The sequence below is a fragment of the Lissotriton vulgaris genome, chromosome 11, assembly GCF_964263255.1.
Source record: "Lissotriton vulgaris chromosome 11, aLisVul1.2, whole genome shotgun sequence".
NCBI lineage: Eukaryota > Metazoa > Chordata > Amphibia > Caudata > Salamandridae > Lissotriton > Lissotriton vulgaris.
This window is the reverse complement of record NC_141699.1, coordinates 994,855,538-994,881,950: the sequence shown is the minus strand read 5'-3', so window position 1 is coordinate 994,881,950 and position 26,413 is coordinate 994,855,538. Positions and strand designations below refer to the sequence as shown.

General features: G+C 42.8%; 1 protein-coding gene across 4 annotated transcripts in view; it reads left to right on the top strand.

Annotated features, from left to right (window-relative positions):
• MELTF (melanotransferrin) overlaps nt 1-26,164 on the top strand; it is a 224,771-nt gene extending 198,607 nt beyond the window's left edge. For 2 of the 4 annotated variants that reach the window (XM_086944248.1, XM_086944250.1), the window contains exons 15-17: nt 13,304-13,493; nt 21,284-21,397; nt 25,061-26,164. In XM_086944248.1, the coding sequence (XP_086800374.1) occupies nt 13,304-13,493; nt 21,284-21,390 (297 nt within the window). In that variant the 3' untranslated portion in view covers nt 21,391-21,397; nt 25,061-26,164. The remainder of the gene's footprint in view (nt 1-13,303; nt 13,494-21,283; nt 21,398-25,060) is intronic. The other 2 variants (XM_086944249.1, XM_086944251.1) reach the window with 1 other exon arrangement.
• Nucleotides 26,165-26,413: the final 249 nt, after the last annotated feature.

The following is a 26,413-nucleotide window of genomic DNA, read 5'->3' as shown; positions in this document are numbered from 1 at the left end:
TGGTTTGTGCTCCTGATACGACAGGACAATTTGTGTGCTTATATATATATATATATTATATATATATATATATATATATATATATATATATATATATATATATATATATATATATATATATATATAAATATTTATATATATATATATATATATATATATAAATAAATATTTATATATATATTTTTAAAAATAATGTACTTTTACAAAGTATATGACTTCACCACACATGCATTTACGTTGTAATTGCATGCGTAGTAAAGTCATATGCGTTGTAAAAATTTGAGGAATTATGGCTTGCGGAGTAATGGTATTTGCGTACTAAAAATGCGGAGTGATGGTATGCAGGATTTTTGTTTGCGGAATGGGATCATATATTCGCTCTACATATGTCCTTGATCGGGACACCAGAGAATAGAGCCACCGATGAAGCCATCGACCTCGTAGAATGAGCACGAACTACTCGCTGAAGCGGCTTGCCTGCTTCTCGATGGCAAAACTGGATTGCTCTTGATATCCAGCGGGAAATACAGGGTTTAGAACTTAGACAACCCTTTTGCGGAGCACTGTATGAGACAAAAAGCTGGGTAGACTTCCTTAACAGTTTCGTCCGCTCCAAGTAGAATTTGAGACATCTATGAATGTCCAAAGAATGTAACGCCCTCTCTGCTGGCGTGGTGGGCCGCGGGAAGAAGGACTTTAAGATCACCGGCTCATTCAGATGGAATTCTGAGGGGACCTTTGGGATACATTTAGGATTTGTCCGCAGGATGAGAACATCATTCTTGAATTGTAGAAAGGGATCCTCAATTGTGAATGCCTGGAGCTCACTAACTCTTCTAGCCGATGTCAGGGCCAAGAGAAGAGCCAGTTTCCATGATACAAACTTCATATCGGCCCTGTGAATAGGCTCAAACGGAGCCTTCATCAGATGTGACAGGACCAAATTAAGATGCCAGGCTGGTGGTGGAGGCCGGATTGGAAATAAAAACCCTGAACAAGCTTCTCAGGAACTGTTTAACAATCCTCGCAGACCAAAGGGAAGGACCTGATGACGATCGTCTAAATCTAGAAATGGCCGCCAGATGAACCTTTACAGAAGAATGAGCCAAACCAGACTTTGCAAGAGAAAGGATGTAAGGCAAGAGTTGGTGCGGTGCAGAAGTATATAGATGTAGACCTTGTCTCTGACACCAAAGGCAGAATCTCTTCCACTTCGCCCGATAGGTTTTATTCGTTCTCGGCGCTCGGGTCTGGGCTAAAATGTCTCTACATTCTCCTGGAAGATTCAAACCCTGGAACTCTCTGAACTCAGGAGCCATGCTGTCAATTGGAGTGAATTCAGATCCGGATGCAGAACCTGCCCGTGAGCCCTTGTTAATAGTGATGGAACAGGCCGCAGGAGAATTGGTTGATCTTGATAGAGAGAAGAAGTTCTGGGTACCAAAACTGCCTGGGCCATGCTGGTGCAATCAAAATCATTCTGCACGGCTCCGCCTTGAGCTTGCGGATCAATCTCGGGATCAGCGGAATTGGTGGAAAGGCGTAAACAAATGCGCCCGTACCAGGCTATCAAAAGCGCATTCCCCAAGGATCCCTGATGGTGATCCCTGCTTGCATAGCACTGGCATTTGGCGTTCTGAGGAGTCGCAAACAGATCGATGGTTGTGGTCCCCCAACGTGAAAACAGTTCCGCTAGAATAGTCTGATCCAATTCCCATTCGTGGCTGATAGTCTTTTGGCGACTCAAAGTGTCCGCTGTGGATTGAGTGTGCCCGCAAGATGTTCCGCTGAGAGAGTGATATTGTGTTGGATCACCCAATTCCAAAGTTTCTGTGTTTCCTTCGAAAGGGTGCAGGATCTCGTCCCGCCCTGCTTGTTTATGTAGTGCATGGCCGTGATGTTGTCTGTACGAACCAGCACTGAACGGTTGCGGATCCTTGGAAGGAAAGCCTGTAAGGCTAGACGGATGGCCATAAGTTCCAGCAGATTGATGTGGAACTTGCCTTGGACTGTGCTCCAATGACCACTGACTTTCAGTTCTTGGAGGACCGCTCCCCGCCCCTCCATGGAAGCATCTGTTGTCGAGTCAACACCATGGGAGATGGTGGAAGTTGGAATGGCAAACCTCCTGAAAGATTATCTTTAAGCATCCACCAGCTGCTTGCTTTCCGCATTCCTGGTGTGATCACGATTTTGTCGTCGAAGGAGCCTGTCACCTGACGCGATTGCTTGTCCAGCTGTTCCTGCAGTGGACGCATTCGAAGCCTGCAGTGCGGTATCAATGGTATGCAGGATGATATCGATCCGAGAAGCGATTTATATTGGCGAACTGACATAGACTTCCTTGTTTGCAGGAGGCGAGCTGAGAGAATCAGTTTGGTCTGGCGCTCTTCCAAAGGGAAAGCCCTGCAGCAATCCGTGTCCAGGATAGCACCCAAAAACTTCGCTGTTTTGGAGGGGCGCAAAAACGATTTCTCCTTGTTGAGCCAAAGGCCCAGCTGCTCGAGCAGTTGACGGCAGCTCGTGACTGGACGCTTCTTGGAACAAAGGAGCCTTTACTAGCCAATCGTCCAGATATGGGAAGACTTCAAAAGACTGCTTCCTGAGAAAAGCTGCCACAGGAGCTAGTACTTTTGTAAAGATCCTCGGTGCGGACCGGAGACCAAAAGGTAGTACTCTGAATTGAAAATGTCTCTTGCCTACTGTGAATCGAAGATATTGCCTGTGAACTGGATGAATGGGCACATGGAAATATGCATCCTCCAAATCCAGGGTTGCAATGAAGTCCCCTGGATTGAGAAGACGGAGAATATCCTGAAGGGTGACCATCTTGAAAGACAACTTGATGAGATAAGTGTTGAGCTCCCGTAGATCTAAAATCGGACGCCACTTCTCCTTCGTTTTGTGAACCAGGTAGAACCTGGAATAGAACCCTTTCCCCTTTTGGGAGTGAGGTACAGGCTCTATTGCCCCTTGATGAAGAGTTGGTGGGCTTCGAGACGAAGAAGTCCTAGATGTTTGCGTGTAATGGCGTCTAGAGCTCTCGTTGGAGGAAGATGTTGAAACTCCAACGTGTGTCCTCTTTTGATGATGTTCAGGACCCACTGGTCTGATGTTATGACCTTCCAGCTCTTTAGGCAATGGGCAATCCTGCCCCCCACTGGTGTTAACGAGGGAACAGTAGAAAGAGCCACATGGTCGCTATTGTCTCTTAGAATTGTCTCTTCTCTGTTGCCTCTGACGTCCTCTCGCCGGCTGGCGAGAGAAAGACCCCGACAGACCCTGCGTCTGCGAATATTGGGGTTTGTATGACTGACCAGGTTGAGAGTAGGAAGAGTAGCGTTGCTGATTGACGCCTCTGTAGGATGAGAAACCTCTTCCTCTTGCCCCCTTAAAAGGAACTTTGCGGTATTGTAATGTTCCCAAGGATTTAGCCGTGTCAGTATCCTTCTCTATGCCTTGTAGGGTGTCATCCACGTGTTTACCGAATAACATCTCTCCGTCATAGGGTAAGTCCAGAATTTTGTTCTGTACTTCTTGTCTAAAACACGTGGCTCACAGCCAGCCCTGGCGTCTCAAAACAGCCGAACCTGCTAGCGCTCGGAAGGCCGTCGTTGCTATATCCATAGCGCAGTCGATTACCTCCGAAGAGGCGCGCTCACCTTCCATCAAGATTTTCCTGACCTCGTCCTTAGACCCATCCTGAAGTTCTTCCACAAACGGGGATAGGTCACGCCACATCTGGCGATCATATCTCCCCAGAATCGCCAGAGCATTAGCCACCCTAACGAGGAGACTGGCCATTGTGGAGAATCTTTTTCCTACATTATCCAGACGCCTCCCCTCTTTATCAGGTGGTGTCGTTAGCGGTGTTGATGGATTCTTGTACTTACTCTGTGCGGCCTGGGAGATAACAGAGTCCAGTTTTGGTTGACTTGTAAGACATGCAGGGCTGCCCTCCGGCGCCTTATATTTTTTCTCCAGTCTGGGAAGCACTGGGAGGACCGTGGCTGGATTTTGCATAGCCTTTATTCCCTCCGACCAAACATGCTCAATGATGGGGATCGAACGAACTGACTTCCGGAATGGTTCTTTGAAGTCGTACAAAAAACAGTCAGATTGAACTGTGGTAATGAGAAGACCAAATCTCTTAGATGCTCGTTCCATGAGGTTGTGAAAACCTCCATTATCTGCTGGAGGAGAGGTTGCGGTATCAGGCCCTGTTACATTTGGATCTTGAAGGCCATCCTGATCTCAGTCCACATTCCGATCTTGGTCACGGTCCCCCTGCTGATCCGCATCTGATGAGGCATCATCATCATCATCCCGAATGGCAACCACCTCCTGAGGATGTTCTACTGGCTCTGGGTCATGCACCCTTAAGGGCAAAGAGGCGTCTGCGACTGCTTGCGGTACTGGAGGTAGAGGTGTTGGAGGACGTACGTGTTGAACCTCCTGTTGAGTTGGAAACCGCCTCCGATAGTCCTGCAACATTAATTGCAGGTCTGAGATGAGTGAGGACGGCATCGCTACCATCTCCTGTTGAGACCTTCGTGGAGATTTCTGCGAATGATCATGCATGCAAGGCCCCTCTTGCTGGTCATAACAGTCTTGCGGAGCATAGTGGCGTTGCTCCGTCTCGCCTTCCTCAGAACTGACCTCCTGTAATTTGACTTGCAAGTCAGATGGGCTATAAGCTGGCCCATAAGTGCTGTCATTCTCCTCCTCAGAGTCATCATCAAGCAGTAATAAAGGAGGCAACGGCTTAACCCGCCGTGGAGATGTTATTTCTGGAGTTATACATCTCTTCCTTTGAGAAATGCAGATTTTCCCAGTCGTCGACGGGAAAGTCGTCGACGGTTGAATCTTCGTCGACTGTTTCTTCGACGGAGGCGCCGACGAAGAGACTGTGCTCGTCGTCGAAGGCTGAGTCGTCGCCGGTGAGATGGCTTTCGTCGACGATGAATGGATCGTTGACGGCGTCGTCGACAAGCTCGTCGTCAGAATCATGGCAGCTGTTTTCGTCTACGTTCTCGTCGTCGTCATCGCCGTCAACACTACTCTCGTCGTCATCGTCGTCGACGTGGCAAATGTCAGCTTCGTCGATGACGAACAGGACTCAGGCGTCTTAAACATCGACGACGGTGTAGATGCCGTCGACGTAGCCATCGTCGACGAGGCCATTTTCAGAGACAAGTCTATCTTGACAGGAATCGTCGACGTACCTGTAGTTTTCACCGTCGACGGACGCTGTTTCTTGTCTAAAGCAATGTCCTGAGGCGTAGACGAAGGCTTTTTCACCCCTCTTTCTTTTTCTGAAGTTGGTGAAGTCACAGAGACGATTTTCTTAGCCTTCTTTGTAGGTTGCAACTCCTCAGGCTGTCCCTGCCTCTCCTTTTCACTGTGGTGAGGAGATTTTAGGGAAGCAGGCCTATCAGACCTATCAGAGGTCCCAGGCAAGGCCTTCACATGGGGCTCATTAGATGTTGAAGGGGAAGACCTACCCCTCTTCCTTGATCTTCTTGATGACACAGCAGAAGAAGAGCCCTCACTGACCGAAGACAGAACCTCCTTGCGATCCTTCATCTTTTGCAACCAAGTCAGCAGGCGGCCTTCTCTGACCCTCAAGGTCTTAGTGGAGAAGGTCCTGCAAATCTTGCACTCAGTGGCCTTATGGTCCGGGTACAAGCAGTAAATGCAGTCTTCGTGTTTGTCTTCAACAAACAACCTCTTTTTTGAGCAGGTAGCACAGGCACTAAAAAGTGCTTTCTTCTCTTTGTCAGACATGACGAAAAAACAGGCAAAAAGTTGTAGATATCTACTCAGAAGTGAAGAAAATTGAGCAGAGCTCAATGGAGACTCCCTTGCACAACGTGCTTTAGCAAATCTGAGGCTCTGAGGCTCTCTCAGGAAGGTTCTGTGGGGTGAGGCTGATCTGATTGGCTATTGCAAGAATTTGGTCTCTTTTCCAAAAAGAGGTGGATAAGCTACAAAATGAGATGAGGCCTAGGCCTATTTTTTCACTTTGTGCTTACTGCTATGGTATTTTTTATTTACCGAGGCTCCCATTCCGACGACGGGGAATGATACAAAGCATGGGAATCTATGAAAGTTCCAATACTGGGGCAAATCAGTGTACAGTAAATGTTACATCAGACAGACGAATACAAGGTGTAGGAGTCACATGTCATTCATACTGGTGGACAGTATAGTTTAAGAGTTCTTGGTCTGGAGAAGCACAAACTCAGAATTTTAAACATAATACCATAGTTGGGGGTTACATTTAATAATAAGAATTATTATTTTTTTTTTTTTACAGAAATTAACCCATTTGGCAAGGTTAGAATAATGAAAGGCTGGGAGGAAAAGCATAACACTATAATAATAATAATATACCTTGCAGTTTGCATGCAGCTCTTTGATAGTTATTAACTCACTGTTCTACATTAGGATTTTAACTTATTCACTGCAAGGAACAAAAGGATCTCTCTGACAAAAGCACTGACCTCCTTACGTTATATGCACTTTGTGATCTGCAGGATACACGTACTTTGCATCAGGCATTTAACCCACTGTGCTACTTTTGGTTGCATCAAAACTTCCACTTAACAAAACTCTGATCTCACTCCAGGACCCAAATACCTAAACCACCACCTCTCCTTTTACACACTGACCAGACATCTCCGCTCCACCCATCAGGCCGTGGCCACTGTCCCACGGATCCGCAGATGCTTTTTTTTGACGGTGCTAGCACCTCGTTTGCACACCCCTGCAGGCCGGTGCATCTTTGAGCTGCAGCATTCAGCGGTTTTGAAAGCACACATGTGCTTGTAGACTTGCTGCATTTCTTTTTGTAACAGAGCGGGCCAGATTGTGCGCAGGCGCGCGCCTTACAGGGAACAGTGATGTTGACCCTCACTTGTTGGGGCTGCCCCTTACTGGTCGTGCCTTGATGGCACCACCGCTCCTTACCTAGGAAGATTGCATTGAGAGAGTGTACTGAGGCACAGAGACCTGCATTTGGAGCACTGTTCTAAAGGAGGCAGGCACTGACTGAAGGTCCTGATCCCAAGTCCACCTTTTGTCTATTAGGTACTCATTGATGTAAGCAGGGGAGTAGTTGTTGATGTCAATATTCCATGTCACTTGTGAGTTGGAATGTATTCTTGGCTTTTTCTTTTTTTGCTTCTGATACTCCTACGTGCAGCCCTGCATTAACACAGGCAAAAATAACATTACAAGCAGAAAAATAAAAAGCAAGAGCCGTAACAGCTGTTCATGCATGAGATTGGAGCCGTGCTTTCTGAGTGCATGGTCCCACCAGTGATGGTTAGTCACTGGAGGTAAAGTGTGACACCACCATTGTCATGTTCAATGTTAATTGTAAATTCACCAGCAATTAATAAGGGTCACATTCCATTTTTGTGAAATTATGTTCAGCCCTCAACATCTCCGGCTAACCTTTCTTCGTTTGCACCGCCCTACAGGCCGGTGCTTCTTGGAGCTGCAGCATGCAGCGATTCTGAAAGCACACGTGTGCTTGTACACTTGCTGCATTGATTTTTGTAACAGAGCGGGCCAGATTGTGTGGTGCGCTCTAGTACCAAAAGGAAAACAAAAAGTCAACAAGCACACATGCGGTGCTTTTAAACTTGCTGCCTTTCTGTCATTTGTTAAAAGGGCGCGGCTGCTGGGTAGATTGAATGCCTTTGTTAAAGTAATCGTGTTAATTGCAGCGCATGATGGGCGCTGCTTTTAACATGAATACTTTGACAAAGGCACACAATCTGCCTCATAGCCGCGCCCTTTTAACACAAGAAATGCAGCAAGTGCAGGAGTCACTTGCTGCTGAACTCACCTGTGCGTGCTTCAAACACCACATTGCGCGTTCGAGGTGAGATAGGTGCGCGCCTGCACATGCGTGCATGTTACAGGGAACAGTGACCAAAACCCATGCCCACCCTATAACTAAAAAATCTCCATTACGTACGTTATAATGCACTGTAAGGGCATGCATTGTAATGGCATGCGATGTAAAGGCAGTTGCAATGTAACAGTTGCGTTGTAAAAGCAGTGCAATGTAATGACAGCATTGTAATGGATGTTTCCTCCCTGCACCAAGACAAAATTAGATGTTTCCTTCCTTACTTAGCCCCTTCACCCCCCAGTTGAAGCAAAGCACAACACCTACTGCTGGCTCCAGCATGGCCATTCTCTTGCTGACCATGACTTTCCAGGGAACATAAGAGAAAAAGACAATCCATAGATATTCTAATATGTGGAACGTGCTCTAATATTCACTCTCTCAACCTACAGGATAAGTTAGACAAGTTTTTTTACCCAAACCGAATACTTGGAGGTTGCCATTTTTATTGCTAAGAAATTCGACTGTAGTAAACCCAGTGAAGGATGTGCTTGGTCCTGACCATCAATACTGCTTCATCTGCACAGGATAATGGGTCTCTATAGTTATATTACACTTAACATAACTTAAGTGTAACATACTTACATTACAACTATCTATGGGAAATTACTAGCCATTCAAGTTCCCAACACCATCTTCATGACCACAATGTAAACCCTGTGAACAAACCAGTCCTAGCACCGCCAGTCTTGAAATTATCACACAATGCAGACTTAGTAGTACACCACTCACATGCTGTGTCTTCTAATGGGTATGCAGCTGCAGTTTGAACTATGTCAAAATATTTGCTTCTGTATTTGAAGTTCAAATGCAGATATGTTTGATCAACACCAGCATATTTCCCCCAAATGGTCGGCGGCTGCTTTTTTAGTTCATCACATCCCTGAAGCACCTTCCTAGTCTCTTGATGAAAGGACAGTTTGTCACTTCCATGCTTCAGTTTACTATGCATTATTTGTGCATGGACAAATGCGTGGGTCATTCCACTGTTTGCTAAATCACCATGTTTGAGTTGGGGCTAGTGGCCACCACACACAGTTCCTTTGATGCACTGAGCAAGGTTATCCTGTCTCGGAAATGAAGGCACTTCACCATCCTATGTCAGTGAGAGGGTGCTGGACATAGTATATTTGGCCTATGTCACCAACAAGGTGTTACAGTAACTCTCTTGGTCCCTTATGGAGCAGCTGATGTACTACCCCCCACCCCCGTATAAGGTTGTGTGCAGTTTCTTCCACTTTACGTCAGCCAAACTAAGTCTTAAATTGTCCTCTCAAGCTACCTTCCATGTCTCATAGTTTTTTGTCTGATTTTGCCCTGGGTGCATAAGCATAAGCTCGACTCTCTCCTTTCCAAGCTCTAAGGTCCACTTGTGGATTGTAGAATGCTCAACAAACCATATTGAGATTGCTTTTCAACATGCCCATTTTGCCACCTAAAGCCTTGTTACATTCTACTGTCAGTTGCTGTGTGTCCAGTTATGGCTTCGTGGTTGCTGGATTGTTCCTCCACTCATCAGGGAAGAACTCTGACAGTGTGCTAGTGGTGGCTGACTTGTCTTTGCATTTGAAAAACGTTCTTTGATTTGTCGCTTGAGACATGTGCTATGGACCTGCTCTGGGGACTTCTGGTCAGTAAGTGTGGGGCAACAAGTACAACAATAAGAGATTGGTGGTATAGCAGGGGCCACAATACCACTCAGACTAAGTTACAGTCAAACATAAATATAAATGAGGCATGCGATGGATTGATGTTCTATCCTTTTGTTTATGCCAAGATTCAACTGGTAGAACACAGACAAGGGGTAAATTCCCAGGTGGGCAAACAGGTTATACCCACATGACTACCTCTATTGGCGGAAAATTCCGTTCCGCTTGCGGAATTTGCGGAATGTGGGTAATTTCGCGTTCCTCGGTGAATGCGGAATTTCCAAATATTCCGCAATTCATGGCTTTGCAGAAATGTTTTGCTTGTTTGCGCTTTCAAAATGCGTGTTCACAAGATATTGCTTTCCGAGCACGCAAACAGCATTCCCGAACAGATAAAAAAAGCATCGCGAATGGGCGGAACAAGCAATTCCGCTGTTCGCTGAACTTTTGCGTGCTTGCAGAGATTTTTTACAATTTGCGGAGCTTTGCATAGCGCGACTACGCAAATTCCTCCCACCCCTACCTCTATGCCCACCAGTGCCAGTTAGTACTAACGGCTCAGACTCAGGCAGAGGTCTGTAACTTCCTGGCCTTCAGGAGGGTCCAGGATCCCCTCAGTGCCACTCTCCGGAGAATTTAAGTCACCAGCTGCAGTGCCAGGTAAAAGCTCAGCAGGGTCTGAGTTTGCAGATGCTGAGGTACAGTCCCATGAAACACTAGCCAAACAGTTCCTTTGAGCTAGTGAACAACAAGAAATGGGTCCCTCAGGAATGGTGATACCTCCACATGACTTAAAGCTTTAGTCCTGTGACCAGCTTCTGCATATGTGCAGGAAGACCCAGGCATGGAAGCAGTGAGGTATCAGCTAAGGGTTTTCTCATCCAGCAGATGTGCAGTGGCTTGCTGCCGTCCCATACAGTCCCTCAACCCTGTTAGCTCACACTAGAAAATTACACGGGTCTGGTGGCTTAGTATACTAATGCGTCCACTGTTGAGGCCTGTGTTAGCCCTCATAGTCACAGGTTCAAATCCTGCTGGGTCCACTCAGCCTTTCATCCTGCTGAGTACGATTGAGTAATAAAGTGCAGATGAGAATCAGGTCAAGCTGATCCTAAGACAGCAGAAGTTCATCACCACCCTCCCACCTGGGTTGTCCCATCCACCCAGGACAAGCACTCAATAGATCCTCAATTAGAGTCGACTTCATGGGCCAGTCGAGTGAATGTGTCCAGCAGGAGACACCTGTAGTGTCCTGTTGGACACTTTCTAGTGTCTCAGCAGGCACTAGGTTACCAGCCACTCCCTTGAGGGCTGGCTTTTATACTCACCGACACCCACCTAACACAGGCGTCACCTGCCAATAAAAGAGTCAGACTGCACGTGCTCGAGCTAGTTTTAGTAACAATATCCACTGTGTTTGTCTTTGTGAATTATTCATTAGCATGCAGGCCCAGAGCCCATGACACTACAACACTGACATCCATTTTAAGTAGTGATGGAAACATGTGTGAGTCGAGATCCCCCATGCCTACTTAGTTTCCGAGGAATGTCCACCTGCCGAGCCACACAGCAAGAGGCCATCAGCAGTAGCCTACCTGGGGGGCAAGCTTCTAGTACTGTACGAATGGTGATGGTACAGGTCGCTCACTGTTGAGCATTCGTGCAAATAGACATATTTCTAAGTGTCCAGATGCTTAACATCACCCGCTGTCTTGCTCCTGTTTAGGATTTAACAGCTGAGAATATCCAGGTTTCATCCAGAATATCGGGATTTTTGCTGCACAATTTGTGTCTTTTGTGGTCATGATTAATTTCCGAAATGCAATCCGATTTGTATTTGCCTTTCCCTGAATGTAGTTACTACTAGAGTTTTGCCCTAATTTCAGTATAGGTTTTTACACGTTTAATTATATCTCTGGTGCATCTTAGATTTATTTTGACCTTATAGGGTATTGCTAAGAAATTATTTAAATTCAGTATCATAAACACACACATGTTTACCAAAATAAATGACTTTGCGGTTGTGGAAAACTAACTTTGTATAATGATGCAATAAAGAGGATGAAGCTTGCCACTTTTCCCCATATTACCAATATACGGTGCATTCCTGCTCTCTGCATGCACTGGCACACAATCTGCTGCCTAGCGCCAACGCAGGCACCCTTGCGCCGTGGTGCAAGTGCGCCTGCGTTTCAGATGGGATTATTTGTGGCCATGAAGGGATACCTTCCTGCTTAAAAACAATCCTTTGAGGCTTCTTTCTCTTTCTAAGTGTTCTGTGCAATGCAGTACGTGTAGAAGGAGGAAACAACAAAGAGAAAGAAAAATATTTCTCATTGTTGCGACTCCCCTTCGAAGGTGTATCATTTTGATGCATTCCCAGGATTACCAGTCTTGGTATATCAGGGAATGTGTCAGAATCCATGGGTGGATGTGTGGGAACACCCACACTACAACCATGGAATACCTTTCTGGGGCAGCAACTCAGGGCCACAAAAGGTGGCCTTGCGTTGCTTGGTACGTCTGACTTTTGTATTGTGTTGCCCTTACGACAGCTTGTGTGACGCAAGGGCAATGCAATACTATGATAAATCTGGGCCAAAATGTTTTTCATCATATCTTTGCTTTAACGTTTGAAAATATCAGAATGTACTTGAAAGTTGGAGCATAACGACATGGTAGATGTTACTGCATGGTATGGCAGCGGAATCTGTATAGTGCAAATGTTCACCAATGCTTCTTGGGGCTCAGACCATCACCCAAAAACACTCATTTGATTTGACTCTATGATTTAAACAAGTGTGTTTTTATTAAGTTGCCTAAAACAGGCTTAGATTTTAGCTATAGAGGTAAGAAAACCTAGCTCAGTGTCTGATTGCTATCCCCCAGGATTTTTTATAAATGAAGTGGGTGGGTGTATGGCTCTGACAAAGACACCTAGGGGCACATGCATCAATCTAGGATTTTGCATTTCCTAAATAGCGAAAATTAAGGAATCGCTATTTAGGAATTGCAAAATCCTATGCATCAAGAAATCCTAAATTTTTTTAGGATTTCTTAAATTTCGGAATGTGCGATTCCTTAATTGCGAATCGCAATTAAGGAATGGCATTACATTGATTCCTATGGGCCTAGAGGCCCATAGGAATCAATGCCGTTTTGCATTTCTTTTTTTAGGAAATCGCAATTTGTTGATGCATTGCAAGGGTGCAGAGGGGGGTCCAAAGGACCCCCCCCCTGCACCCCTGAAATGTATTTTAAAGTGCATGTTTCACACACACATGTCCTAAGGACATGTGTGTCTGTAACATGACACTTTTCAAAATGCATTTTTGTGCTTTTTGAAACAATTTCGCAAATTAACACGAGGGTCAACCTCGTGTTAATTTGCACTTCCTATTTCAAAATTCGCATTTTTTTAAAAAATGATGCATTGCATTTAAGGAATCGCACAAATGCGATTCCTTAAATGCATTTGCATTTTTAGGAAATGCAAAAAAAAGCGAATTTTGAAAAATTGTTTCATGCATCCCAAAAACGTATTTAGGAAGTGCAAACAGCCGAATTTACCGATTCGCACCGTTTGCACTTCCTAAATAGGTTGATGCATGTGCCCCCTAGATTCTGCCTAGAACTGATCTCTCCTATTTTAAGTAAAAAAAACAGGAATCAGACAAGATGTTTCGACCAAACTGATGGAATCTGATGCAACATATAATATTCTTTGCAGGAATACTTTGCAGTGGACAATGTCAAAATCTTTTCCATGTTCAGTTCAATAGAATATGGTGGGGAGGACCTCATCTTTAAGGACGCGACAGAAAGAATTGTGGCAGTGGGCGATAAAGACACATATACAGAATGGCTTGGTAAAGAGTACTTCGACTCACTGGAAGGAATGCAATGTATTTCTGGAAGAGGTAAGACATCAATGTTGCTTTCCTTGTCTAGGTTTAAGATAAGACATTTTTATGCTCAATATCAACCCTAAAGCTTGTGCAATAAAAGCACAGTCCATTCCTCCTATTGCAAAATTCCCTTTGACTCATACAGAGCACTTGGTGGATTGACAGTCACCTAGACACAGATAAAATCAAAACTATAGTCATAAACTCTGTTTTGGACAATATGAGTCGTACACGGTAGGACTACTCATATGCTACAAAATACAATTCACAAATGAACATGCAGAGACCTCTGCTTGTCCTATCGTTTTTATATCGTTTTTATACGTAGCTCTCTGTCAACCTGGCAGAGATCTTTGCACAGGTAAGTATACAATGTAGGTGTAGATATGGGATGGAACAGGTGAGTGGTAAGAAAATTAGGAATAACTACTCAAAACATGGAAGAGGTTTAAGCAAATGTAGGAAAGTAATTAAAGAGGGACATGCTATGCTAATACAAACACTCACCCACTAAGGAGTAAGAAGACCACTGCTATTCACAAAATAGACTAAAGTTACTGTAGTCCATATATATATATATATATATATATATATATATATATATATATATATATATATATATATATATATATATATATATATATATATATATATTACCTACTGGCGGTCGCCAGTAGGTAGTTATAGTTAGGATTTTTTTCAATGCAAAATCTCAAAATTCTATGTGGAATAACTTTGCCGCCGGTTGACAAATCTGCCTGAAAATGTCCTCAAATTTGCCTCACGGAGCTCTGGTCCTTCCTTGCAAGTTTAGGGGGGATTCGTCAAGCGGGGGCTGAGATAAAAGGGGGGTCCCAAAACGTGTTTTCCCCATGTTAATTTCCATAGGGCGGTCAAACTCACTTTTAGCCCGAACGGCTGAATGGATTTCCACCAAACTTGGCAAAATTGTAGGGACTGGTAGCCCGATGTGCCTTTGCTATGTCTCAAGATATGTGCTCCAGTGGATTTTGAGTAATTTAGGTTCAAAAAAATATATATATCTATGGCCGCGCCCTGGTACGCGCACCGGGGAGCGTCAGCGGGCGCAACACCCGAGGTGCGCACGGAAAGCTGATTGGCTCTCGGGTGTCTGTAAACATTCGAAACAGTCCGGACCGGCCGCCATCTTGTGTCTCGGTAGGATAGAGACACAAGAGGTGGAAAAAAAAAGGGGGGAAATGACCATAAGGGGGCAGGGTAGAACCCCCTGACCCCCTAGGTTTGATGTGGGCGCTATAAAAGGGCCCTGCGGTGCAAAATATATATATATTTTTTTTTTTGATTTGCGCGCCGGGAGCGCCCGGTACGCGCACCGGGGAGCGGAGCGGGGAGCGGCCCATGGGGAAAGAAGAATGACAGAGTTATTAAAAAATGTAGCCTTTTTTTATAAATTGGAGGTAGTTCTAAAAAGAACTGTTTTTTTTCTTCTTTTTGTTTTATATTTTTTTGTGTTTTTGGAACATTTTGTACTTTTTTTGGCTTTTATGAACTATTTTATATTTTTTTTGTTATTTTTATGGGGAGAAACGAAAAAACAGGGAATTGAAAATGGCTCAACTGGAGCAACAAAAAAAAAAGAAAAAATTAGGGTTTTTTGGGGCATTTGTGGTTGTCCCCAGCAAGAACGATAAGCTTTATGCTCAGTTCACCATAGGAGATGGTCTTACCACAATGGATACATGTTATACGGAAATCCGCAAACCGTGGCTGAATGCAAGGGATCGTCTCCCTTGCCTCTGGTCCCGATGGAGTGGGTTGCTTTCTTTTGGAGGTGGTGCTTGAAGATTGGGGAGGGTTACTGGCCAGTTCCCTCATCTCTGCAGCAGAATAGTTCATCGGATGCCTGCGCTGCATGTGGCGAATCATGGTGTGGTTTCCAAAAGAGTATTTTTTATAAGAGTTCCACCTCGAAAGTTCCAAGCCACAGATTAGGCAAGTCACCTTGGCCGCATTGACTTTTTTCTTGCCCTCTGGGATCAATAAAAACTCCCATACAATGTGTGGTTTTGGCTGGTATGGGGTATTGTGTTCTTGCAGCCATCTTCTCCTCCCCCTCCTCCTCCTCCTCCTCCTGTTGACCACCAATGTAATCTTGTGGTGGTCCTCTTGGTGGTTGTGGTGGTGGTGCAGATGCTCCAGCTGCTGCTGCTATTGAAGCCATTTCAAAGTACAAAATATACCTCAAAGATTGCAAAACAGGTCTTCCTAAGTCAAAGGACAAAGTCAGAATAAGGAAAAAAGGTGGGGTCTTTCATCATTTGGAGAAAAAAAGGCCTGAACCAATGAGAAGTGTTATTTTCAGGTCACATGACTGACGCGCTTACGAGGCTCGCCCCCGGGCGCGTCGCGTAAGCGCGTCACATATTTACGTTGCGCGATCGTGTTCGCTCGAGTGCTTCCGGGTGCGCTTACGCAGTGCGTATCACGTGGACGCGGCTACGTGATACGTCACGATGATGTTTTCGTTCGCGGCAATAGCGCTAACGGGACGCTCTCCGGAGCGCGCCCTGGGGCGCTTCAAAAGACTACGCTTTCCGGGGCGCTCACCGGGGCGCGCCCCGGGAGCGCTCCAGGGTAAGAAAAATAAAAATAAAATATATACATTAAAAAATTGTTTTAAATACAAATAAAATATAGGATTCATTCTTTTTCAAAAATATTACATTTTATAGCTATAGACATTTGCTATTAACAAAATTTTGAAATTCAAAAGAAAAAAATATAGGTTTGGCCCTTATATATAGTTAGGAATTAGCATTTAAAAAACCTATGAAATTCACTCAAAAAACCATAGGTTTCACAACAGTTATAGTTAGAAATTAGCATTTAAAAAACCTATGAAATTCACTGAAAAAACCATAGGTTTCACACCAGTTATAGTTAGGAATTAGCATTTAAAAAACCTATTAAATTCACTGAAAAAAACATAGGTTTCACACCAGTTATAGTTAGCTGGAAATTTTACTGACATAAAACCATTGAAATTCCACGTTATAGTTAGTTGGACTCACTATAACTTGCGCGTGTAATGCACTGCTGATGACGTCACATATTACATCACTCATGACATGGTCAGTGACATCACTGATGACATCACTGATGACACCATCCTTGTGACAGAGTGACAGACCTCCTTTCACTGTAACCCTTGAAACACATATTCAAAAATAGAAACTAACATTTTCAAAAAAAAGGAGATACCCATACCAGTTACAACAACCAATTCAGTAATTCCACCATTTATATACACATCCACTAATTCACCAACAGTTCTATATAGCCACTCATACATATACTCACTCATCATATGTAGTGATACACCTATACATCCTGTAACACATCGACAGTCTTCAAAAAGTTGCTCACACACATACTCACACATGCAAATAAACTATTGAACATCCATTTATTTGCATATACAGCTATACACACACTACCACCTTACTTCTAAAGAAACTTACACATACTTACTCTCTTAAACAATCACTTATAGAAACACATACTTATTTAAACAGGAACTCTTACAATCTCTCACTCTCACATATACTCACTTATATACATCAATACTCACATATACTAGATTAAAACATATGTAGTTACTGATAAAGACACTAGTGAGACAGTCATTCACTCACTAACACACACATATACACACTCATTCATCCATACAGTCCTGCACATATGCCGTCTTCCAAACACATACAAACAGTGAGTCAGTCATTGATGCATCTATGTGCTAAGTAATACCCCCAACAAACCATACAGACACTCATACTGATACTAAAAAAAATCTAATAATCCATATACACACACATGTAGCTACTCACCAACCCATGCAGCCACTTATACACAAAGTGAAACACTGATACAAATGCTAATATATGTATTCACTAAAATACACTTAATAAGCCAGTTAACCAATCAATTTAAAAAAAAAAAACAATTAAGACACTTATTTAAACATTTATTCTTCCATTGACCTTTACATATACATATATAAAACATATTTATTTTTCAGAAAGGCACACATTCACTGGATGGTGTCATCAGTGATGTCATGAGTGATGTCACTGACCATGTCATGAGTGATGTAATATGTGACGTCAGCAGCAGTGCATTACACGCGCAAGTTATAGTGAGTCCAACTAACTATAACGTAGAATTTCAATGGTTTTATGTCAGTAAAATTTCCAGCTAACTATAACTGGTGTGAAACTTATGGTTTTATATATATATATATATATATATATACCCATTCTGATAGAAGCCACACAAAATGGATTCAAAACTTCATTTAATATCGTCAGCTTGCGAGCAGGCTCCCATTCGCAGGTGTCGACAACAAATAGTATGCCAGACTCGTTTCGAGAGATAGGACTCTCTTTCTCAATGGCAAAAGGTTATCAGTCACATAGGAACGCCTTGATTCGCGCACATATTTAACCAGTTCCTGCCCACTGGGCATGTCCCACACAGCGGCATTATGGGATCTGTAGTGCCAAAATAAACTGCCAAGTGGATGCATTCCTAGTTCAATTAAAACCACATCATATCCAAGTGGATGTGAAGACACACTAGCGATGGGTACCTGCCCCGCTTTGTAGCTGCCAATGAAGTGTCACTAGGGCTCCCCTGCAGAGCCTCAGATCGTTTGTGTCCTTGTTGATCCTAATAGGTATCAGCATGGTTCTGCTGCAGCAGCGGGCCTCTTTTCCATGACCGGGACGGCCGTTATTACATCCACCAACGCAGGAAACCCATTCGGATAGAAGCCACACACAAAATGGATTCAAAACTTCATTTAATATCGTCAGCAGGCTCCCATTCACAGGTGTCGACAACAAATAGCATGCCAGAAGTGTTTCGAGAGATAGGACTCTCTTTCTCAATGGCAAAAGGTTATCAGTCACATAGGAACGCCTTGATTCGCGCACATATTTACCCAGTTCCTGCCCACTGGGCGTGTCCCACACAGCGGCATTACGGGATCTGTAGTGCCATAATTAAACTGCCAAGTGGATGCATTCCTAGTTCAATTAAAACAGCATCATATCCAAGTGGATGTGAAGACACACAAGCGACGGGTACCTGCCCCGCTTTGTAGCTGCCGATGAAGTGTCACTAGGGCTCTCCTGCAGAGCCTCAGATCGTTCGTGTCCTAGTTGATCCTAGTAGGTATCAGCATGGTTCTGCTGCAGTAGCGGGCCTCTTTTCCACGACCAGGATGGCAGGTATTACATCCACCAACGCAGGAAACCCATTCAGATAGAAGCCACACACGAAATGGAGTCAAAACTTAATTTAATATTGTCAGCTTGCCAGCAGGCTGCCATTCACAGGTGTCGACAACAAATAGCATGCCAGACGGGTTTCGAGAGATAGGACTCTCTTTCTCAATGGCAAAAGGTTATCAGTCACATAGGAACGCCTTGATTCGCGCACATATTTAACCAATTCCTGCCCACTGGACGTGTCCCACACAGCGGCATTATGGGATCTGTAGTGCCAAAATAAACTGCCAAGTGGATGCATTCCTAGTTCAATTAAAACCACATCTATATATATAAGTTGTGCATGGCCGCATGCATCCAACCCCATGCCAGACACAGTTTGGGGGGGTTTCCCGCCCATGGGGTGCTGGACGTGGCCAAACCAACGCCATACACTGCCAAAGACCATGCATTCCGATAGACACCCCCCGCGGGGGATTGGGTGCAGGGGTCGCACCATAGGCCTGGTTCTGCAAGCACCCGTAAGCTGCGGCCATGCACAGCAGAAGGTTGTCTGTCTGTGGGATGGTTGAGCACAAGCCCTGTAGCCAACCCTGCACCAGGCTTTGCACGTGGGAGCTGGCTGCCTGCAGGTGGTTGAATGCTTGGATTGGCTGCAGCCCTGGCCTTGGTCTTGCAGTAAACCTCACTCCACAGACAGTCAAAGGAGTACATCACAAGGTTATTGTTATTTCAGCTAACTATGACCTGCGCCCTTGCCATTCACTGCTTCTGACCTCACATATTACAATGCTCATGACATGTCTTTGACATGATAACACTACTGATGACGTCTGAACTGATATCGTTGACGACAACACTGTGCATAGCGGGTATGCAGGTTATAGTTACTTGAAGTAACCTTAACTGTTACATTTTTGTTGTTGTTGCTTCGAACGTTGAGTTAAACTGACATGTTCACCTAACTATAATGTCACTTTAACCGTTATTTTTTTCAGTGTATCTAAATCTATAGATCTATATCTATATATACTTGTGTTGACATTTCTACATTACTATTTAGACATAACATTTAAAAAACATATAGTAAAATTATTTAATAAAAAATAAAATTATAGTATTCAAACTTTATTAAGATTATACAAAATGCACATTAATGAAACACATAGTTACCAATTGAAAATATGCTTGGAAGGGTGGGGTTTGCTTTGTTTTGATTGAAAGCGTATTTATAAAATTAGTTAATATGTTTAAATAATATAAATATTTTTAAAAAAACATTTTATTTCAAGTGTTTGAATGATTTCCCAATTACAATTTTCATTCGAATATTTTTTAAATAAACGTTATTATTTTCTCTATACTCTCACATAGGGTGGTGATGCTATCCACTTATATGTGAAAATGTATTAGTGGCAGGTTTACACTTATAAATTCAGCATTGAATGTCTCCACTCTCTAAATTGAGGGGGAGGAGACATGTAAGTCTACATCTACGTGTGACTAGCGCAACATATAGATTTTCACCTCGGGGAATGAGTTGATTTAAATGTATCTTTGTGAATAATCCCAAATATTTTTCAGAGGGTCTACTTAAACAGAAGGGGCAGAGATAGATGCTGTGTATTGAGAGGTTGTACATTATCTAAAATACAAAAATGATTCCCGTTTGCAAAATCTAGAATTATTGGATAATGGAAACGCATTATTGACATGAATTTGCAGCGTAAATGCTTCAGGTGTATCTTTTAGCCATCAAGTAGGCTCAAGGGTGCATGATCTGCAGGTGCTCCTAAATATTCGCTGCTATTGATCATTTCGAATACATGCTGCAAATTTAACACACCAACCAGCTTAGGTTATGCTTTGTTTCATGCTAAAGAGATCCTCCACATTCAGTCTGCATTATATTCTATCTAGCTTCATTCCACCGAAATCAAAGCTGCAAGTACTATCACGTAAAGACTGATTAATTTGTACATCCTCACAGAGACTACACGTACAATGCATGAACACAAGAACTGACATAATTACTACAAGAATGGACAAAGTCGAAATAATACTCACAGTCAAACACAATCAACGTGCAGAATGTTTTAATAATTTGTGCACTTCCATTAATGTCCCGTAAGATTTTATTTATCCCTCTATTTATTGTTGTTGTTTTATTTTTAGTGTATGCAATGGTTTTAATTAATCAAGCATAATAAATAAACTTTTTTAAAAAAAACTTCAAGTGCATGAACACACCAGTTAATCTCATCCAATTTGATGCTCTTTCCAAATGTCTCTGGTTTAAGTCCTATCAGATGGCTTCCATAACATAAGCCTTGTTGCCAGACACATAACAGTGCCTGGATCATGTAAGCCATGTACACTGGCCAAGAGAAATCCATATCTCAAATAGGTTATTTGCCTCAATGACTGACTTATCTTTTAGCCTTTACTTCGCTTCCAGTGGCGAGCAGTGCCACAGGACGTGCACCGAGTGAAGATTGTACAATGCGTCCTGAACTTTTTTTATTTCAGGCAGCAGCAAAAAGAGTGAGGATGCTCTGTATTACACTAATATTGACCACTACATTGAGCCAGAAACAATCTCCAGACAGAAGCTCAGCCATCGAAACAGACTGTAATCTTCAGGTAATGCTCATATATTGATGCATCCTTTATATTTCATTTATTAATCTAAACAGCAACACTGTGGGAAGATGTGTTGGTTTCTTGCCTTATTCATTTACCAGGGGATCAACACATAGAGGCTAATTTTGGGATTGTTGCAGAGGGTAAAATGTTTGGTTGACGCCACCACCTACTTCATGGGTTCCCTTCCCATTTAGTGGTGGGGGAACCAAAGGATTTCAACCAGAGAATGTTCAGCAGGTGAGGTAACAATCACATTTCTCTGCTCTGGACCGCATACGAGGTATGGCAGTCCCAGGCAGAGACATCAAACAATGACCCCACCCCACAGGGAGAAAACTCCCTGAACAGTTTGGGAGTTTGTCTTTGAAATACAAAACACTTTGCACAGTGGAGCTCTTGGAAAAGAGCTTTTCTTTTAGAGCAAATGCTGCCGCACTGGCTGCCAGGTTCTCAGTGACAGCCAAGGGTGTATTCTAGAGCTGGAAGAGAAGGCGTATGGTATGAGTTGCATTTGGAGAGAAACATATCATTCTAAAACTGGTATTTTGGAAAGATCTATGTTATCATTCTGTTCACCATCTGATTTTAAATAATCCCTCCACTAAGTTCATTTATACTTTATGATCAGTATGTTGAACCATTTTAACAATGAGCTTTTCTACCACTCACATGGATACTTGTTTCATCATTCACTGCTTTGTTGGTTATACTTCTCCCTAATATAAAACATACATTTTTATATTTATGCTTTTAAATCACTTACTTTTGCTCTACCTAGTTGTTTCTTTAAATGTACCCTAACCTTTATCTTTATTATTTCAAATGAAATGAGTATACTGATCTAGGTAGGTATTATGTCTTATCTTAGCATTGCATACACATATTTCCTCCTTCCTCTGTCTGCATAAACCTTCATCCCCTTTACAAGACGTGTTCTTCACACATCTGGTACTCAATCAAATTACAGTACGCATGCCTAATCCATTTTTTTTCACCGGTTTACTTAGTGGTTTGTCACATGGTACGGCATGCGGTGAAAATAAGATGAGACAATTTTACCTTCTTTACCCACCCTTACCGGTGCAGCTCTGACCTTTGCACAGCATGACAGACCAGTGATCTTAGCTGGTGATCTGGTAGTAGGTGCATGGATCTTCCAGTGCTTCAGGGATCTTGACTGTATTAATGGGGGGGGGGGAGGGTGAATTGCAGCTACAGTCGTGGTGGCTCCCATTCCCCCAACCCACACAGGCAACCTCTGATTCGTTCGGATTCTATCTAAGGCTGCCTTAGAGAGATGACGCAGAATTCCCTCAACTCAGATGGGACAGGAGACTTGGAATTCTCCTCACCCTCTCTAGAAGAAAAATCATAACCATAGTGGGGGCAATCTGTTGATCGATTCCTTTTTATTTGATATTCTGTGTTGCACCCATAGGTGGCACCTTTTCCTGACAAATATTCTCTGGCAGAAATGTTCTGCAGCTCAATGGGGATAAATCATTTTCATGGGTGTCACTCCCATGTCTGTGCTAGAACACTCTCCATAATGAGAAAGGGCATGACAATGTATCTTTGGATCCTTAGAAGATTTTTGTAACACAGGTAGTGGCAGTTCACCTAGAACTGAATTGACACTTATATGCAGAGGGTCATGTTTTGTGTTCTTTCTCAATAAATGTTTGTCTGAATAAAGGTAGCTCATCTACCCTTTTTCAGTTCCTTGGTAATTTGTCGCTGATAATTAGATGCTTCAAAAGTGTCTGTGGGTTAGACATAACAACACTTAAGAGAACTCCAGATGTTAGTTTATGGCACTTCTTCTATACATTCTTTAATTTCCCTATTATAAATTCCTTTGAAATTCTAATTTCATATGTGTTTTGTCAGAATAGGGGCCATTGCCTTTGTTGCATTGTTCTGTTGACAGCCTTAAGACTGATTATTCTTTCCATGGCTCCGCATATTGAATGATGAGATGGATGACAGATTGCTAGAGGGGAAAGAAGAGCCTGCCACACATCCAAAGACAGGGGCCAGACACCACATGCTGGGTTTCAACTGACAGCAGGGCCATCCCTTTATCCGATAGAATTATACCTTGCCCCAAAGAGACAGCAGAGATATATCGCTCAATTCACATACAGCAGATCTACCTCTCACATACCACAGTCGGTACATCTATTGCTCACCTTTGCAAGATCAATCCCATGCTCAGATGGCTGGTATATCACTTAGTGCATACAGCAGAGATACCACTCATTGGTTACAGACTACAGAGGTGTGCCTTTGCTCCGCTGAGCTATTCTTAGATAGGTGTGTCTGTTTAATTATCCATCTGTTGTGCAAGTCTATCTTGATCATTCATCTAGCTCATGAAGCCGTGACAGAATGACAAGGATACTTGAAGGTTAGCTAACATTGGAATATACAGCCTTGTGGTAAAGAAACCTTGGAGTTCACTTGGGCGGAACAAGGAAAAGTATGGAACACAGAGACCTAGGTAGAGGTGACCAAGCGTGGAGCCACTGTCATAAATGAGTGGCAATATGCAAAAGTGTTACTCATGAATAATAGAAACAGTGCAAGATAGGGACACACCTCTTACAACAACATGGCGTCAAGGGAACACTAACCTAGGGTGGAATGTTTCATTTGAACCTAGATCAGGAGCTATACACCCCTGACTAGAAACAGAACCTCCACAAATACAGTTTTGAAAAGGGCCTGATACATTGCCTTGTAGGTTGTTGGGAAGGCCATAAGATCTATTGCACCAACATGACAACACAACTGTAACTGACCAATTTAGACAGACAGCCTTAAGATCAGAAACTTCACCAAAAAGAGACAACCCACTACTCAATTGAAATTTGGAGCGGTTATCTTAGAAGATCCAAGAGATCCCCATCCAAGGAACACCTCACTGAGGATAATAATCACCCTCTAAACCACAGACCCACGCAAATGTTTTGAAGAAATCACAACTCCTGTTTGTGCAAAGTCCCAAAAGGCAAACTAATTGATGAGTGCTTTGCTGTAGAAATGCACAGTAACGTAGCACACAATCCCTCTTCCCTCAATGTCACAAGTTATTTAGTTGTGGAATTTCCTTTCTCTCAATTGTGCCATCTAATGGGCCACCCAATCCCCTTTCCTGACTATTGTAACCCCTTGGGTCATTCAATTATTGAACTCCTGAAAATTTTAACCTCTTGGGCAATTCAGTACCCCCTTCCTCAGAGTTGTAATCTCTTGGTTCTTGCAGGCCAAATAATCCTCTTTCTCTATTTGTGGCTACATAATCCCGCTTGAATTAATGTTGAAACTTCTTTTGGTTATACAAATCCCCTTTAATGATTGTTGTATTTTCTTAGATCATCCATGAGTAGTGTTATTTTTTATATCAAACAATCCCTCTTTGTTCAAAACTGTAAACTCTTGGGTCACATCATCAACTTTCCATAGATGTTCTAAACTCTTGGGTCATCAAAGTCCCTATACACAAGTTTTGCAGCCTGATAGGTCATTCTCAGGGTTTTAACAAGTGGGTTCATACAGTTCCCCAAGCCCTGAGCACATAATTTGTGCCTGAAATGTCGTAAGTAAGTGTAACATGAATGTGTTGTCTTACATAATATCACTGTTTCTGTCCCACAGCTGAAATACCTGTGAGTATGGGACCGCTGCTGATGTCCAACATCCTTCTAACAAGGTTTATCTTGTGAACATTAACAACAAAAAAGTCCTTCTTCAAAACGACATAAAGAATCCAAGAAATCATGGGCTAGATATGACCTGTTATAAAACCACTACGATTCTACAGGAACGTTGCCCTTTTCTGACTAGTTGTTCCAAAGTTTTACTAGATCATGAAAGGGAAGTAGCTTATACCTGAGTTTTTGTGAAATGCTTAATAAAGTCTCCTGAATTACCTATAATAAATTATTCAAATGTATCAAGGGTTTGCAAATACAGCTAAAAGAGAGAGCTGGCAGAGGTTCAGAAGATACCTTTTTAATCTGTGTAGCAGTAGTATTCCTTGTATACACTGACTCTTTTTTTCTTAGATGTAAAAAGTTCCTCCAAGGTAGAGGAAATGTTGGATAGTCATACTGAATTGGGGAAATTCACTAGAAAGTAGAACTTGAACATCTAATGGTTGACCAGATTTGTCATCATAGGATTTGCATTTATTGCGTCATCTCAGATATGAAAGACTGTTGAAAAATGCAAGTGATGCATCTGAAGGGCGGTATCTATTGCCTTACCATGTACCAGGGTATAAATTGTAGCAACATGTGCTAGGGATTTAGTGCAGACATCAGCACAGCAATTCTACTTTCGGAAGTTACAGAAGGAAGGAGAGTTGAATGTTCACCAAAGTGCTCCAATAAAGAAAACAAAACTAATGTGTGCATTGATTTTTTTTTAAATCATTTTTATTGGGTGTGTGAACCTGAGTTAACATTATTTGAAAATTCCGCAAATAGGAATCACAATGTCAACTACCTCTCCATGTCTGCCAAGCTGGATATTTCATTTTTAATTTGTTCATGTCTAATAAACCATATTAATGTTTGGAACAAAGATGTCTGAAAAACATCATTTGCTTGATAAATAAGATCTCTGTGAAGTACAGGATGAGCAACGGATGAAAATACCAAAGACAGAGATTTTTTTATGTAAAACAAATATTTAGTGGCTTGGTCAGTGCAGTTGCTCCTTGACAACACAGACCTAATCAAGGACTTTTGGAAAGTGTTCACGGTGATGGCCATCATTAATGAACTAAAGATAGTAATGAATTAACGTCAACAGCCAATTGTCCTGTTCTAATGATCTTGATTATGAAGAGCAGATGGTGGTAAACAATACCAACACAAAATGTTTAACATAGGTTTGCAAATGTTCAATGAACAATAAGGTCCTGATTTAGAGTTTTGTGGATGGAATTTACTCCATCAGGGAAATGAAGTAAAGTACTCCTTCGCTCTGAGGGAGTGCCCGCAT